Genomic DNA, 17326 nt, shown 5'->3' with positions numbered 1-17326 from the left:
TCTTCATTGGTCATCCTCTCAGTATTGGTTATGGAACCCCCTGGAGGTAACACAGGCTCTTCATTGGTCATCCTCTCAGTATTGGTTATGGAAACCCCTGGAGGTGACACAGGCTCTTCATTGGTCATCCTCTCAGTATTGGTTATGGAACCCCCTGGAGGTAACACAGGCTCTTCATTGGTCATCCTCTCAGTATTGGTTATGGAACCCCCTGGAGGTGACACAGGCTCTTCATTGGTCATCCTCTCAGTATTGGTTATGGAACCCCCTGGAGGTGACATAGGCTCTTCATTGGTCATCCTCTCAGTATTGGTGATATATAGCTAAAATAAATGAAGAAATATAAAACAGATTTATTTTGAAACTTTTTCATAATTATAGGTTTTATTCTTATTAGGGATGATCGAATACCTCAAATACTTGGCTTTGCGAATATTTTCCGAATAGGTCGCTGATATGCGAATATTCGATGGGCAATGTATGTCTATGGGAAGCCCGAATAGTTCCGAATAGTTGCTATCGGGTTTCTCATAGACTTACATTGCGCATCGAATATTCGCGAATAGTCGAATCGCGGCGATCTATTTGGAAAATATTTGCGAAGCCGAATATTTGAGGTATTAGATCATCCCTAATTATTATTAATTTTTATTGGCCACATACTTACTTTAGAAAACTTTTGATAAGGTGATACAAAATTTTGGACTTCTGGCCACTCATTGTCATCACTCGTGTCCTCCTCATCTGAATCCATATGTTCATTTTTCATTGACTCAGCTGCAAAGTAACGTGTTATTAGAGATTATTAGAAGAAGACTCGGTCAGACAGTCACCATGTTATCACTAATAATGATGGGAGCTGATTGTCACATACAATAAAAGACAAGACACACACACGTTTTCTGCAGATGACGTCTCATCTTACTTACTGTCAAAGTGGCTGATGTCCTCATCTGACATTAGATTAGGTATGAACAGGGGGTTTTCACTTAGCAAGTTGTCAAAGTCCAAGTCCCGCAGGAATGGATGCATTTTGATTTCATTTGCCCCTCCTGGAAAAGGAAGACATGAAAGAAAATGACAGTCATTGTTAGAGAAATGTCTCTATATCTGTACAGTTTATGTTATTCTGAACTAAAGATAAAGCAGCCAGACATGAAGGAAATGTAGTGAAAGTCATAGTATGAAGAATGGGTAATGGACAAGTAGGTGGAGTAGAGACCCTCAGTGCTGGTCCTCATGGACACTGTTGTTTGTCTGGTCACTGAGGTGTAATAAGTCATTATTAATAATATTATATTACCTGTCCCAAGTCGATGTGCAGGATTTTTTCTCAGCAGCTCCGTGATTAATTCTTTAGCTTTTAGGTGAGGACAGTACTTATGAAATGTCCAAGGTATGTCATCTGTTATATAAAAAGCAAGTATTACAGAAAATAAAACATCTGCATTTATTTTCATGAAATTTTATTTTTTCTTAACAAAGAAAGAAACTTAGGCACAGAGAAAATCAAACCAAATAACAGAGACATCACATAGCATTCAAATTATGTTACTTACCATTGACGATCATGCGTACAGTCTCCCTCCGAGAAGCCGCAGTAAATGGTTCATTTCCAAAAAAGAATGTAAATAGAAGGATCCCTAATGACCACCAGTCAACAGGTCTTCCATATCCTTTCATTAAGAGGACTTCTGGGGCTATGTAGGCAAGCGTGCCAGTAACCTGGAAACAAACAAAAACATGAGGTGATCAATAAATATCATTACAACATCAAAGGAAACGTCTAGATGAGAAATGATCAGATAAGGAGAAAGAGAAGAGATTGGTAAAGTACAAGATCCTGTAAGTAAGGCCGACCTCTTCATCACAGAACTCTCTGATGATGTCCTCAGTTGGAGTCTTGTAGACGTTGGACGTTGGTGTCATGAGGCTGAGTTTTGAACCTCCAAAATCAGTGATTTTAATATGTCCTGTAGCTGTTATCAGGAGGCTGTGAATGAAAAGAGGGTGTCAGTAATAACCCATAGACTCTATAACAAACTGTAACTTTCTTCCCCTTCATTATACTACAGGGGTCACTTACTTCTCAGGCTTCAGGTCTCTGTGCACCACACCATGGCTATGCAGATATTCCACAGCGACAACTGTTTCTGCAATGTACAACCGGGCCAAGGTGGGAGGAAAAGTATTTATCCTTGTTAGGAGATTTCCACAGTCTCCTCCTACACGAGAAAGCAAATATCACAGGTGAGGGTTTGTTACAATGAAAATTACACATGATGAGGGTAAATGAGAAATAATCTGAGATATTGTAACAGGAAGTCATATATAGAGATAAACTGTATAATGCACAGCATATACTGTCTCCTACAGAGGTACCCTATACACAGAGATAGAGCCCGGCCTCATCTACAAGCCTCATTTATTTCTCTGTGAAAGTTCCCATCAATAAAAACTGTTCAAAAAGAAACAAGTTATGCTTTTATCCTTAGCAGAAATTGCTGCCATGCTCAGTCAGGACATACGCCCGAGGATTTCACAGAGATCAATGATTTTTCAGGCATCTCGGTAATATATATCTTATAGTAAATGCTGTGTGGACATGTAACCGCCCATGTGGTCACAATCTGAGTATATATAAGGAGCTCGGATTAAACAGTCGTGGACAGTATATAGATACAATGGATGTGTCCTACCTGGTACATACTCCATCACCATACAAAGATGTTGTCTAGTAGGAAAGGAGCAGAACATGGAGACCAGAAAGGGACAATCCGCAATTGCTGAGATGTCCCTCTCCAGAAAGGCTTGTTCAAGACTCTTTCTATTTTTCAGGTTCTGCTTGTCTATTTTCTTCATGGCGCAGATCTGCTTTGTGTCTTTATGGCGCACTAAGTGGACGGCACTGGAGAAGAGGAAAATCCATGATTTGATATCAATTGTTACTAATAATCTGTCTATAGACCTCATCAAATGATCTTCTGTACTAATGGTTAATACTAGATGTGAGACCATTTCTAGAAATCCGTATCTATACATACATAGACTAACACTCCATAAATGATCAACTATGGTCGGTCCTCATCCCAAATCCATCCCATCTGTTCTGAATAGTAACAGATGTGGACAGTGATGTGGACTCCTAGTTTCTCTATGGGAACACTGCATGAGCAGGACACAGAGACATAGGCATCGTCATAAGGAACCCTGGGAAAAAAATATATCAAAGAAAAGCTCACCCAAAACTTCCAAAGCTGATCAGCTTGATTGGATCATAGTCTCTCTTAGAAGGATTTCTCATCACATTTATGGATCCACTCACGGCCTAAAAATTAATAAGAAATTATATTAGGTCATAGAAACTGCAGAAAAATAAAAGCTCCAGATGCAGGAACATCTCCCTTCTATATTATCTCCCACTGACTACACTGCAGCAGATGTAGAGGACATGATACAAGCCGTACCCTCCACAGACCCTCTTATAAATATAAAAGGGTCTGTGGAGGGTCCGGCTTGTATCACGTCCTCTACATCAGCTGCGGTGTAGTCAGTGGGACATAATAAGGTTGTATCCTCCATATACATATATTATTGTACTACAGGGGATGACGAGGGACATCACACAGAGAAGGCAGGTATAATGCCACCATGGGATACAATATGGAATGTGTAATTCGTACCCTGTCATCTGATGATATACAGACGTCCCTCCGATACTTACACTGGCAGATTCGTGGACGATCTCTGGTGTCTCACATATTCCACATTCAGTATTTGCCAACACAGTTATTCCTAAAATAATGATAAATAATGAAGAGACATTATATCATAGTTTATATCAGTAGATAAATGTGTGATTGCTCAAGATCTGATCGAATCCCCAACAATTATATGATCGTGAGCCTCATGAGCCTCTTTTTACGTTTTTAAGCTGAGAAAAGCCCAGAAGAGAGAAGCAGAATTATATGAGCTCCTCCATTATAGTCTATAGGGGGTTCTAGAGCAGCTACCGGCTTCATTCAGAGGATGAAGAGTAAATCTACATACTCTCTGCCGGTCTCTATTACTTGATATTTGAATGTAAAATATTGGTGATCAGCTTACCTTCTATCAGATCAGTATTAGGCCCCTGCTGACTGGTATCACGGCCAGGCTCATTTAGGTGTTGCCTCTCTTCGGAGTCACCTTCTGATGTTTCCTGATAGATATAATATATACAATTAATATAAAATTTCAGAAATACTAAATTACCGTATACATAAGTCAGGAAGGACTAAACCTGGATTTACTTAATAATTTCAGTATGGGATGAATTATACCCGACTGCTGCCTCTACTAAATCTACATTAATATATAATGGACTTGTACTGTATATACAACTGTTCTCTAATAACTTCCCAGAACTGCAGCATTTATAAGAAGGAAGATTGTGATGACCGAGCTAGACAGAAGCATACATACAAACTCCGCACCGCTGAGTACAGACTGCCATTGCAGATGGAGCTGCAGAGACAGGCTGTCAGAAGACATCCTGTGTCTGCATGGACCCAAAGGGAGAACACGAGCATCATAAATCTGACCTTCTGCTACATGACTGGACATCTGGAGAAGATCAGACAACAAGGATATGAGACAAAGAAGATGATGGATCCTTACCTGACGCTCCAGTGAGCAGAATGGGTACTCTAGTATCATCAGGACATTTTGAGCCAGTTGTTTAATAAAGGCCAATTCTCCACTTTGGGATTTTTCTTCAGCCTATAGAGATGAAAATAAACAAGAAATTCATGAGAGAAAATGAAGAATGGAGGAGGCCATTTACGTCACCATCTTACCCCTATCTGCACTAAAATGCTTATATTGAGAGCTGACGAGGGATCCAGTATCTTGTAAACCTTTAAATCTCAACATCCATCCTCCATACCCAGTGTATGTAAATAAGACACGTGACTGCTTGAGATTGGTATAAAACAGCCACAGCAGCGTTTATTAACTTTACAACTCAATCTTGGGGTGACTTCAACCATGGCAACCCCACAATTATATATACCAATGTGGCTAAACCAGGAGAAAAAAACAACACCTAATTAAGAATTACACTGTACAAGAACCACACTGGAACAAGGAGTAAGGGATTAATATTCTACACCAGTTGTAGCACCCGGAGTTGCCCAGGATAGTAACTGTTTCTCTGTTTCTCTCCTAGTCTCTGTCTGTCTCCCTCTCTATCTGACTCTCTGTTTGTGACTGTCTATTTCTCTCTATCACTTTGTCTGTCTGTTTCTTTCCCTGTCTGTCTCTTTCGCTGTCTGTCTCTTTGTCTGAGTCTGTCTCTTTTTCTGTGTCTGTCTGTTTTTTTGTCTGTCTGTTCGATTTTTTCCCTGTCTGTCTCTCTCCCTGTCAGTCTCTTTCCCTGTCTGTCTCTTTCCCAGTCTGTCTGTCTTTTTCCCTGTCTGTCTGTCTGTCTCTCTGTCTATCTGTGTCTGTCTGTCTCTTTCACTGTCGGTCTGTCTCTTTCCCTTTCTCTGTATTTCTTTCCCTGTTTGTCTCTGTCTATCTCTTTCCCTGGCTTCATTGTGACACAGCAACATTCCATTCAAGGGTGTGGCTGCACATTGTGACACACCAAAATTCTGAAGTTCTGGCTGCATTGTGGCTCCCAGCTCACTGACTTTCATGGAGGCATTTTTATGGTGAATAACTGTTAAGTGCGGGGTTAAAATTACCTCTCAAAACAGTCTATGACATTCCCTGAGTCAAATGGGGTGTCTGTGCAATATTTTGTGATTGTACATGCGACGGTGCGGATTCCTTTAGCGGACATACACACACAGAACACATATATGTATATATACACACACACACAACACATATATATACACACACACACACACACACACACACACACACACACATATATGCATACATACATTCAGCTTTATATAATAGATTAATACCCCCAATCCTAACAAGACCTAGGCCCGCTAGTTATATTGGGATGGAATCGAAGTCGCCATTCCCCCCACAATAACCTCAGCAGATTCTGATTATATTTACATCAGTTAAACAGTAAAATCTCACTGCCTGTTTGATATCACAGTTATCAGACTAACGTGTAGAATAATATTTTCAGGTCATTTTTCTGCATAATGAAAGTCTTTTAACATGGATTGCATTTTTGTTACCATTTCATCACACTTGGAATTTTATTGCCGTTGTTCAGTACATTGTATGGCAAAAAGAATAGAGCCATTCACAGCTTCAACTCTTCTTGCAAAACAACAACAACAACAACAACAACCGTCCTCACTCATTTATGTCTATAGAAAAATAACTAATTTATGGCTCTTGAAAAAAAGTGATTAAAAAATGGGAGCGGAAAAGCAAAAAATTCCCTTGCTCTTAAAGAGTTAACCAATTCTATTCCTCCACAATCACAACCTTCCCACCCCTAATTCAATTAACCCTTTAGATCCCACCCCCTCCCTTGTCATATAGCCTGTGGGCCCTGTTTTGGCTTTTTGGCTACTCTTATCAGGGTACTTGTTACATATTAAACTTACATTTTTATTCCATTGTTATTTTCTATTATTACAATTTTTATAAGATTTGTGCAGATTGTCTGCTATTTACCTCTTGTACTGATGTCCTGATGTTCTGCTGTAAATGCTCAAGATATTCTGAGCTAATACGACCATGTTTGTATTTGGTCAGGCAGTCTGTCACTAGCTTCATAACCAGCCGGAAAGTGAAGCTGAGGACGCCACATGGTAGTGGTAGCACACGGTCCGGGTCATAGGTGGTAAGAATCCCCTGGAGTTGTGCTGCTAACACCTGAAGTTTATCTGGAGAAATTCCAGACATTTCAAGTAAAAGTAATGCAAAGCGCGATCTGTATATGAAGAGCTATATAGCTTATCACTAACAGCAATGACCACAAGTGTCAAAGTGAGAATGAGAGTGAAAACACTTGTATAAGTAGGGATTCTTAATTGTGATGTCACAATGGAACCCCAAGTTCTATTCTTAAAGTGGCATCTTACCTTATAAGGAAGTTGCCTAGCAACCCTTAAGGAGGCAACAAGGTAGCTGACCATTAGTACCAGATGCAGGCATAGAGGACAGAGCTATGGGGGCTTTATATTCGATCAGATAGGGTATGTTTATGTCATAAGATAAATTATTTATATTTGTTATATACAATAAAAGTTATAGTGTTTTGTATCAGTAAGAAATTCATTACTATGGGATATCCCACTCGTGGTCATAACCATGGATACCTGAGCTACTACCATTCCTGCACATGAGGTAATAGAAATAGCTATATCAAGAAAACTATACTACATTTCTAATTGGAGGTATTTGCTAATATTACAATTTTTGCTGAGTATATATCGGAATAGGATTTTTGAGATAACAATACCCCTTTATCTGTCACTTTGTGCCCTAATTGGACATATTTCTTTATGCCAATTATGAAATATATTGTAGAGAGGGGAAACGCATCGAAAGGCCTTTGAACCCATGTATTTACTCCCTGGGCTTTTAGGCCTGGTGGAGCTTTTTCTGGCACTATATCTGTGTTATCAATCTGATATTTAATGTGCATTGTTTTCTATTTTTGAGTGTGTTTCTGGTATTATTATATTTTTATGTCCCTTTTTTCATCTGTATAGGTTATTAGGGCCTGGAGCAGCCGTCGGTGAGTGGGGGCGCCATAAGCGCAGAATTAGGTTCATCCATGAGTTTGAACCAGTGATTGCTGGATGGTGGTCGGTTTCCATCCTAGTTGGACCACAGCCTGTTTTGTGTTAGTCCAAATGCCTAAGGATCATTTCTATTCAGGTTTGTGCACTTTCACATTTTGTTTGATCAAACACATTTTGCTAGGGCTTATTTATACTTACTACTCCCATGTCTCAGTGCTGGCTATATTTCTGGATGGATGGTTGTCTGGAGTCTATGGTTCTCGGTTAAAGTTTTCTTAATGAGGGATTACTATTGCTATTTGCTGCAGCTTGTGTGAATACGTTCCCAGTTATCTCCTAGTTTGTTTCATTTAGGTTTGGGAGGGTTTTCCTGTATTCTGTTATTCTTTTTGGTTTCTTGTATTTCATCATTCCTGTATGACTGTGTTTGCACGTTCCTAGCCCTGTGATTCCCACTCAGCCTGTGTGCACTTCATTTATGTTTATTGTTGTGTTTGGGTTACTGTTGGTTTATAGATTAGAGTGCAGTTAAGGTCACTCAGAGTAAGCCATGAACGACTGGAGGTTCCATTACTTGATCTTAGGGTGCCATCCTCTACTGTCAGGCAGGGATAAGTCTAGGGCAAGTACTATTCTGTTTTGGGACCCGTGGATTTCTGGTTTTACATTTTTTCCTGGTTTGTCCATCCCCGTGAGAGTGTTAAGGTTCAGTCATAACAGCAAGACAATGGTCATCTTGTAAGTGTGTTTGGGGTCTTTAACATTTTAGAATACTGCCCTGGGGCCCAGTTTCCAAAGGGAGTGGATCATGCCTTGCTTCAGTATGCCACAGTATATGTTGGCATTCATGGTTCCCTCAATGAACTGTAGCTCCCCACAGCCGGCAGCACTCATACTCAGGGACATGGCCAAGGTAAGGAAGGCTGAAAAACCACCACCTTTGAACAAGAAACATGAGATAAAACGTCAAAACTGGGCCAAGAAATATCTTAAGACAGATTTTTCAAAGGTTTTATGGACTGATGAAATAAGAGTGACTCTTGATGGGCCAGATGGATGGACCAGAGGCTGGATCAGTAAAGGGCAAAGAGCTCCACTCCGACTCAGACGCCAGCAAGGTGGAGGTGGGGTACTGGTATTGACTGGTAACATCAAAGATGAACTTGTGGGACCTTTTTGGGTTGAGGATGGAGTGAAACTCAACTCTCAACCTACTGCCAGTTTCTGGAAGACAACTTCTTCAAGCAGTGGTACAGGAAGAAGTCGCTATCGTTCAAGAAAAACACGATTTTCATTCAGGACAATGCTCCATCACATGCATCCAACTACTCCACAGCGTGGCTGGCCAGTAAAGGTCTAAAAGATGAAAAAATAATGACATGGCCCCCTTGTTCACCTGATCTGAACCCCATAGAGAACCTGTGGTCCCTCATTAAAATGTAAGAGCTACAGGGAGGAAAAACAGTACACCTCTCAGAACAGTGTCTGGGAGGCTGTGGTGGCTGCTGCACGCAATGTTGATTATAAACAGATCAAGCAACTGACAGAATCTATGGATGGTAGGCTGTTGAGCGTCATCATAAAGAAAGGTGGCTATATTGGTCACTCATTTTTGGAGTTTTGTTTTTGCATGTCAGAAATGTTTATTACTAAATTTTGTGCAGTTATATTGGTTTACCTGGTGAAAATAAACAAGTGAGATGGGAATATATTTGTTTTTTATTAAGTTGTCTAATAATTCTGCACAATAATAGTTACCTGCACAAACAGATATCCTCCTAAGATAGCCAAATCTAAAAAAAAAAACCACTCCAAGTTTTAAAAATATTAAGCTTTGCTATTTATGAGTCTTTTGGGTTGATTGAGAACATAGTTGTTGATCAATAATAAAAAAAATGTTCTACAATACAACTTGCCTAATAATTCTGCACACGGTGTGTATATATATATATATATAAAAAATATTATGATTAATGACATACAGTATTGGCATGCATTTCCAATATACTGCAGCCAGACAAGAGGGAGAGCGGTTCAGGTAAATAGGAGGGCTATAAAATGACTATTTTCCATTTTTTTTTCTTCCCTTCTTCCAAGAACCATAAAAAAATAATTCCACGTACGTTGAAATTGCAAAAAATGTGAATGTGAAATTCTGAAATTTATTTTCCCATGTTCACTATGCAGTAAAATGGATTTGATAATTTGCTTTTCCAGGTCATGAGAATTGCGCAGTGGTCCCAAGGAATTGGTAATTTGAAAAAAAAAAAAAAATGAATACATTTTTGCTTATGTTGCTCTTTTCTGTAATGCTTTACATTTTCCGTATCTGGGGATGTTTGAGAACTTTTTTTGTGTGTCATGAGCTGACGTTTTTCATGATACCATATTGGGGTAGTTAAATAGATACATTTTGGGGAGATCGCCTCATAATGCATTTTATCACAATATTGCTGCGGCAAAAAAACGTAGCTCTAACGTTTTGACTTTTTTATTATTACTCCATTTAGCGATCAGACTAATTTATTTTATATTTTGTTAGATCAGACTTTTATAAATGCAGAGATACCAAATATGTGTAAACGGAAAAATAGCAGGAAAAGGACATACAGCAAAGCCAACCAATAATATAAAAAAAAATTCTTTATTTATAAAATCTATTAAAAAATAGGATTAAAAGGATCAGTAGAAAAGCACATTTATAGGGAACCTGTCACCAGATTTTTCAGTATTGAACCAAAAGTATCACCTTCTGCAGCTCCTGGGCGGTTTTCTATGAAGGTGCACCTTGTTCCCTGACTCCCCTTGCAGACCCCACAAATACCTTTATAAAATCTGCCGCCACGTATATAAATTAAGTGTTCTGGTTGGATGGGTGTTCCTTTTTTGGCCTCCTGTCCCTCCTTTTGCCGCTCTTTGCCATCCCCCTTTGATGATTGACATGGATGACACCTCCGTCATCATCCATGTAGCTGGGCAAAATCGCGTGCCTGCACAGAGTTATTCCCAGCTCGCGCAGGCGCACTTCGCTCTGCCCCATTGCGGGCAGAGCCGAAAACATAGGTGCTCTTGCTCGAGCCAGTGAACTCTCTCAGGTTCCGCGCCTGTGCAGACAGCTCATCGACTCGCGCAATCGCACCTATGTTTTCGGCTCTGCCCGCAATGGGGCAGAGCGAAGTGCATCTGCGCAAGCCGGGAATGATTCTGTGCAGGCACGAGATTTTGGTCAGCTACGTAGATGATGATGGAATCGTCATCCACGTCAATCATCAAAGGAGGACGGCAAACAGTGGCATGAGGGGGCACAGGAGCCGAAAAAGAGCACGCCCATCTGACTAGAACAGGTCATTTGCATAAGTGGCAGTTAGATTTTATAAAGTTATTTCTGGGGTCTGCAAGGGGGGTTAGGGAACAAGGTGCATCTTCTTAGAAAGTGTGACGCCCCTGGACTAGTCAGGTCATCACAGGGTACGGCACGCTCTTTATCTTCCAGTGCAGGACTCAACCCCTCTTGGTTCTGGGTTCCAAACCTTCGGCACTGCCTCCATCAGCATCCAAAAATCCCAATCACAACTCGCACCACACCCTGTCAGGCACACCAGTGGGCTGTTAACCTGGAATAGGGCCGCCCACGGGCGGCACGGTGGCTCAGGGGTTAGCACTGCAGTCTTGCAGCGCTGGGGTCCTGGGTTTGAATCCCACCAAGGACAACATCTGCAAGGAGTTTGTATGTTCTCCTCGTGTTTGCGTGGGTTTCCTCCAGGTACTCCGGTTTCCTCCCACACTCCAAAGACATACAGATAGGGAATTTAGATTTGAGCCCCAATGGGGACAGTTTTCCTGATTATGTAAAGTGCTGCGGAATATGTGGGGCACACCCCACACTCCAGGTAGGCACATCACAGCTAACCAGAAATCCTTGTTGCCTTCCTCCAGAGGCTGATGATGCACACCAGGGGGTGGGCCAGGCGGTTGGCTCCGCCCACCAAGGAGCTCACAGCTCTTGAGGCAGGAAGTAACCAGGCAGTTAGAGTCCAGGGAGAGTTCTGTCAGGGAGGAGGAAGTGGAAGGAGTGAGGAGTAGCCCAGGCAGGGGCTAAAGTAAACAACAAAGTGAAAGTGAAGGTAGTAAAGGAGGAAAGCAAGCAAAGTGACAGAAGGAAAGAAAGCCTGAGAGCCCAGCCGTGTGTAGGGCCAGAACAGCAAGGTCAGCGACGGCGGTGACTGTTTGGAGGGGGACCGTTTGGAAGTTCCTGGAAGGACCCCGTTGGCTGTGTGCCCGGTGGTCTGGAGCAGTGTTCCGAAGGACAGTCAGCACCAGGGCAGGGGCCTCTCGGACCCCGGCAAGGCTAGGAGTTGCCAGATTTGCCAAATCCGTCAGTGACGGGGACGCAGATCCCCCAGTCCCGATTGACGGCAACAGCCCGACCATTACCGGGGAGACACCGCCACCGCCAAGGCACAAGTTTCCCCAGGGCCAGCGCCTGCGGGCAAAGTGTAGAGCTCCTCCGGCCCAGATTGCAGTCGGGGAGCGGGTAACCGGAGGGAATCCACCGCTACCATCAGACAACGTAGGTGCAAGGAAGAGAAACGTCACCGTTACCTACCGGGAGTGCAGGTGCAGCCGTCTGTGGGACCGTCCTACCAGCCGTTGGTTTACCGTACAAACTGTGTCCGTGTGTCAGGCTGAGTGAGTACCATAGTGCCGCAAGGCACAGTGCTGCCCCCGCGCCCCTGCGCCCTCCAGGCCCTGCACTTCACATCTCATCACCGGGCCCCGGGATCACCAACCCCTACCCATGGAGGGGCAACACAACACCTGGCTGCTCCGCATCACCATCCCCGGGACCCCCATACTGAGCAGCGGTGGTGCAATCACCACAACCGTGGGTGGCGTCACGAACTATAACAATCCCGGCATCCAACAAACATCCCCTTTCACTCACGGGCGAGGAGTGTCGCTCGAGACACCCCGGGATCCGGCCCACCGCTCGAGCCACCAGTGAGCAGCTGCCGGACCCGAGCAGAAGGGGTGAGCGTGGTGTGCTGACACCCTCCTCCCCGCCCGCGACAAAAGCACAGCGGGGTATTGGACCCTAGGTCGGGGAGTAGCTTCAATCAACCCGGCAATTAACGTGCGGAGGATAGTGACTTTATGGATTGTCCCCAAGAAGCTCAGAGTTCAGGGGCCTTAGCGCAACGAGGGAAATAGGGCTTTTTATGCCAACGGGCCAACAGAACACTTCAAATTTGTGCACAGAGGCAGGCTCCGGACCATCAGGCAGTACTGTAGGGGATGGATACCCGGACAGGCTCCCCCAAGAGGACAGCGGCATCCAGAGACTTGGTTTACCCTGTTGTCAGAGTCTGCTTTTCAACACCAACGTTATCTGAGTGAGTACATGGTAATCCCCTGCTACCACCTAGCCCTGCGCTAGCTGCCCCACTCCATCTCCCTCGGGTACTCCCATCGGCAGCGGTGGTACTCCCCTTACCGCACACCACGTGTGACGTCACAAACTATTATCCCCTGTAAATAGCCCCCTTTACTTTTGAGTTGCCGCAAGACCCCGGGTCCGGAGACCCTCGAGCCACAGCAATTCCAGATTCGAGCGGTTGGACCGCTGCAGGGGCGGCACAAATGCAGCCCAGGAGCTACAGAAGGTGAGACTCCTGGTTCAATGCTGACAAATCTGGTGACAGGTTCCCTTTTACTGACATGTTTCTGGTGATACTGCCCTTAATCATAGCATTAGATACAGAAAATGACAGATCCTGTTTAAATAAAAATAAAATAATGTTTTTCGACACTCGATGCAAGCATGTTGCGTGTTTGGAAGCCAAGGTAACTGATCTAAATAAGCAGCTTGCAACACTCAGGGGCATTGCAAACCCGGAGAGGAGTTTAGAGCTCACTGAGCTTTCTCTGGCTGGGGCCAGTGATATGGAGGAGGGTGGAGGTGGAGAAGATCAGGACCCAGAGGTAGGTAGATGGGTAACAGTTAGAAGAAGAGGTAGGGGGAAAAGTGTCAGGGAGCATAGTCCTGACCTGGCACAACCTAGTAAATATGCTCGTTTGGCTGATATTAGGAATGAAGGGCCAGGACTAGGGTCACTACAGCAGGACGTTGCTCCTAGCAACCAGGAAAACAACTGCTGTAGGAAGGAGGGAAATAGGAGTGCAGCAAAGCCCAGACAGATGTTAGTAGTAGGGGACTCTATAATTAGGCGGACAGACAGGGTCATCTGTTGCCGAGACCGTGAATGCCGAACAGTGTGTTGTCTGCCGGGTGCTCGGGTTCGGCATATTGCGGATCGGATAGACAGATTGCTGGGTGGGGCTGGGGAAAACCCAGCGGTCATGGTGCACATTGGTACTAATGACAAAGTTAGAGGCAGGTGGAAGGTCTTTAAAAATGATTACAGGGAACTAGGAGAGAAGCTGAAGTCCAGGACCTCCAAGGTGGTGTTTTCAGAAATACTACCGGTGCCACGAGCGTCACTAGAAAGACAGCGGGAGCTTAGGGAGATAAATACGTGGCTTAGAAATTGGTGCAGGAAGGAAGGGTTCGGGTTCATGGAGAACTGGGCTGACTTCTCAGTCGGCTGCAGGCTCTACGGTAGGGACGGGCTGCACCTCAATGGGGAAGGTGCAGCTGTGCTGGGGGAGAAAATGGTGAGACGGATGGAGGAGCTTTTAAACTAGGATCTGGGGGGAGGGAGGGTAGTGGAGCAAAAAAGGGGATAGATAGAGCAGATAGAGACAGTGAGATGGTAGGGGTCAGTGAAGGATTAGGGGGGGATGGGACATGCAAGGAACATAGGGAGGCTAGGAGTAATAAAGGTGTTAATAGAATTAAATGTCTACTGGCAAATGCAAGAAGTCTTGCAAACAAAATTAATGAATTGGAGACTCTTATGTCAACCATGGATTATGATGTGGTGGGCATTACGGAAACCTGGCTGGATGAAAGCCATGACTGGGTGACAAACATACAGGGTTATAGTACATTTAGGAGGGACAGGAAAGACAAAAAAGGTGGTGGGGTCTGTATATTTATCAAATCTAACCTAAAACCTGTGTTGAATGATGACATTGGGGGGAACTGCAACAATGTAGAGTCAGTATGGGTAAATGTACATGGGGAGGGGAATAATGGAAAAATGTTAATTGGAGTTTGCTACAAGCCTCCTAACATACCTGAACAAATAGAGGGTGAAATGCTGGAACAAATTGAAAAGGCAGCTAATAATAATAATCGGGTTCTTATTATGGGGGATTTCAACTATCCAGACATACAGTGGGACATAGAATCTTCTGGTTGTGCTAAAAGCTGTAAATTCTTATTTACCATTCAAGACAATTACCTCTCTCAGATGGTAGATGAACCGACGAGGGGAGATAAAATTTGCTAGATTTGGTCCTGTCAAATAGACCGGATACAATTTCAGATCTACAGGTCCGGGAGCACTTGGGCACCAGCGATCATAATATGGTAAGCTTCAACGTAATATTCAATAGAACATTTCAATGGGGAAATGCTAAAACCGGGAATTTTAGGAAAGCTGATTTCAACAAATTAAGGGAAGAGCTTAAATGTGTAGATTGGGACAAAGTCATGGTAACTGGGGATACTGAACATAAATGGGGAAAGTTTAAGGATATACTGCTAGAGTCCTGTAAAAAACGTATACCCTCTGGTAATAAAATGTCCCGGAATAAAAAGAAACCACTAGGGCTAAATAAGACTGTACAAAGTATAATAAAACAAAAACAAAGGACGTTTAAAATCTTGATGGCTGAGAATACAGAAATAGCATTTCAGGAGTATAAAGATATCAATAGGCAATGCAAAAAAGAAATCAAACAAGCAAAACTAGCTACTGAAACAAAAATCGCCAATGACATTAAAATAAATCCCAAAATCTTTTATAAATACATTAATGCCAAAAGGAAAACAAAGGATAGTATTGGCCCCTTAAAATATAATAACAAGTTAGTTATAGAGGACAAACAAAAGACTGAGATATTAAATAGGCATTTCTCTTCTGTGTTCACCAAGGAACTGACTGTACCAGGCATCATTCAACAAGGGAAAAATCAAAGTTCACCACCCGATATAATTAAATTAACACAAGAAGAAGTACGCCTACATCTGAGTAAATTAAACATTGACAAATCCCCAGGGCCAGATGGCATTCATCCACGAATATTGAGGGAATTGAGCTCCGTAATTGACAGACCGCTGTATCTTATCTTTTTAGACTCGCTTGTAACAGGGTTGGTGCCTCAGGATTGGAGGATTGCTGATGTGGTACCAATATTTAAGAAAGGTAAGAGGGTAGATCCAGGCAACTACCGTCCAGTAAGCCTGACATCAGTAGTATGCAAAGTTTTTGAGAGCATTTCAAGGGATGACATGCAAAAATATGTTGCAGAAAATAATATAATAACTGACAGACAGCATGGATTCATGAAAGATAAATCGTGTCTAACCAACCTGTTGGGGTTCTATGAGGGGGTAAGTGCAAACCTGGATATTGGTAATGCAGCTGATGTGATTTATTTGGACTTTGCAAAGGCATTTGATACTGTACCACATAATAGCCTTATACTAAAGCTCCAGAAGCAAGGACTAGGGGAAACTATGTGCAACTGGGTAAGGAATTGGCTAAAAGATAGGAAACAAAAAGTAGTCATAAATGGTATATTCTCTAAATGGGCCATAGTCAGCAGTGGGGTGCCACAGGGATCTGTGCTAGGACCAATTCTTTTTAATCTCTTTATTAATGACCTTGTGGATGGGATTGATAGTAAAGTGTCAGTCTTTGCTGATGACACCAAACTATGTAGGATATTAAAAACTGACCTTGATAGTATAATATTACAAAAAGATCTGGATAAGATGTCAGAATGGGCAGATACTTGGCAAATGAGATTTAATGTTGATAAATGTAAAGTAATGCACCTAGGACGGAGTAATCCTATAACTGCGTATACATTAAATGGAAGTAAACTCGGGACTACAGAACAGGAGAAGGACTTGGGTATTCTCATTACAAATAAGCTGAGCAGCAGCACTCAATGTCAGGCAGCAGCTGCAAAAGCAAACAAGATTCTAGGGTGTATAAAAAGAGAGATTAGATCCCGTGATCCCAACGTATTGTTACCCCTCTATAAATCACTTGTAAGGCCACATCTGGAATATGGGATTCAGTTTTGGGCTCCACATTTTAAAAAAGGACATTCAGAAGTTAGAGTCAGTTCAAAGGCGGGCAACTAGACTACTACAAGGAATGGAAGGCCTCCCATACGATGACAGGTTGAAAAAGTTAGATATGTTTAGCTTAGAAAAAAGACGTCTCAGTGCAGATCTCATTTATATGTATAAATACATGTGTGGTCAATATAAAGGACTGGCACATGACTTATTTCTTCCGAAGACAATACTAAGGACCAGGGGGCATTCACTGCGAGTGGAAGAAAAGCGATTCTGACAGCTAAATAGGAAAGGGTTCTTTACAGTTAGAGCGGTCAGACTGTGGAATACACTACCACAAGAGGTAGTAATGGCAGACACTATAACAGCTTTCAAAAAAGGGTTGGATGATTTC

General features: G+C 42.7%; 1 protein-coding gene across 1 annotated transcript; it reads right to left on the bottom strand.

The window, feature by feature from the left end:
- Positions 1–28: 28 nt before the first annotated feature.
- On the bottom strand, positions 29–6929 carry LOC142297325 (microtubule-associated serine/threonine-protein kinase 1-like). The gene is made up of 14 exons (XM_075341561.1): positions 6637–6929; positions 4660–4761; positions 4108–4201; positions 3725–3795; positions 3243–3328; positions 2700–2908; positions 2087–2225; positions 1861–1993; positions 1560–1725; positions 1304–1405; positions 930–1052; positions 668–777; positions 96–323; positions 29–40 (listed from the first exon to the last, which is right to left on the bottom strand). Exons 1-14 carry the CDS (start codon positions 6865–6867, stop codon positions 29–31), a joined length of 1806 nt encoding a protein of 601 aa, XP_075197676.1. The 5' UTR covers positions 6868–6929.
- Between the last annotated feature and the right edge of the window lie 10397 nt (positions 6930–17326).

Source organism: Anomaloglossus baeobatrachus, chromosome 3 (genome assembly GCF_048569485.1).
Source record: "Anomaloglossus baeobatrachus isolate aAnoBae1 chromosome 3, aAnoBae1.hap1, whole genome shotgun sequence".
Taxonomy (NCBI): domain Eukaryota; kingdom Metazoa; phylum Chordata; class Amphibia; order Anura; family Aromobatidae; genus Anomaloglossus; species Anomaloglossus baeobatrachus.
This window is presented reverse-complemented; position numbering and strand designations above follow the sequence as displayed.

What these genes read in the sequence shown, in the direction of transcription:
- LOC142297325 (XM_075341561.1), bottom strand. Translation starts at nt 6,867, where the DNA reads ATGTCTGGAATTTCTCCAGATAAACTTCAGGTGTTAGCAGCACAACTC. An exon ending in ATCAGCTTTGGAAGTTTTGG is followed by an intron (nt 2,909 to 3,242) that starts GTGAGCTTTTCT and finishes CCTCTTCTCCAG; the next exon opens with TGCCGTCCACTTAGTGCGCC. An exon ending in AGAGACCTGAAGCCTGAGAA is followed by an intron (nt 1,994 to 2,086) that starts GTAAGTGACCCC and finishes TTTCATTCACAG; the next exon opens with CCTCCTGATAACAGCTACAG.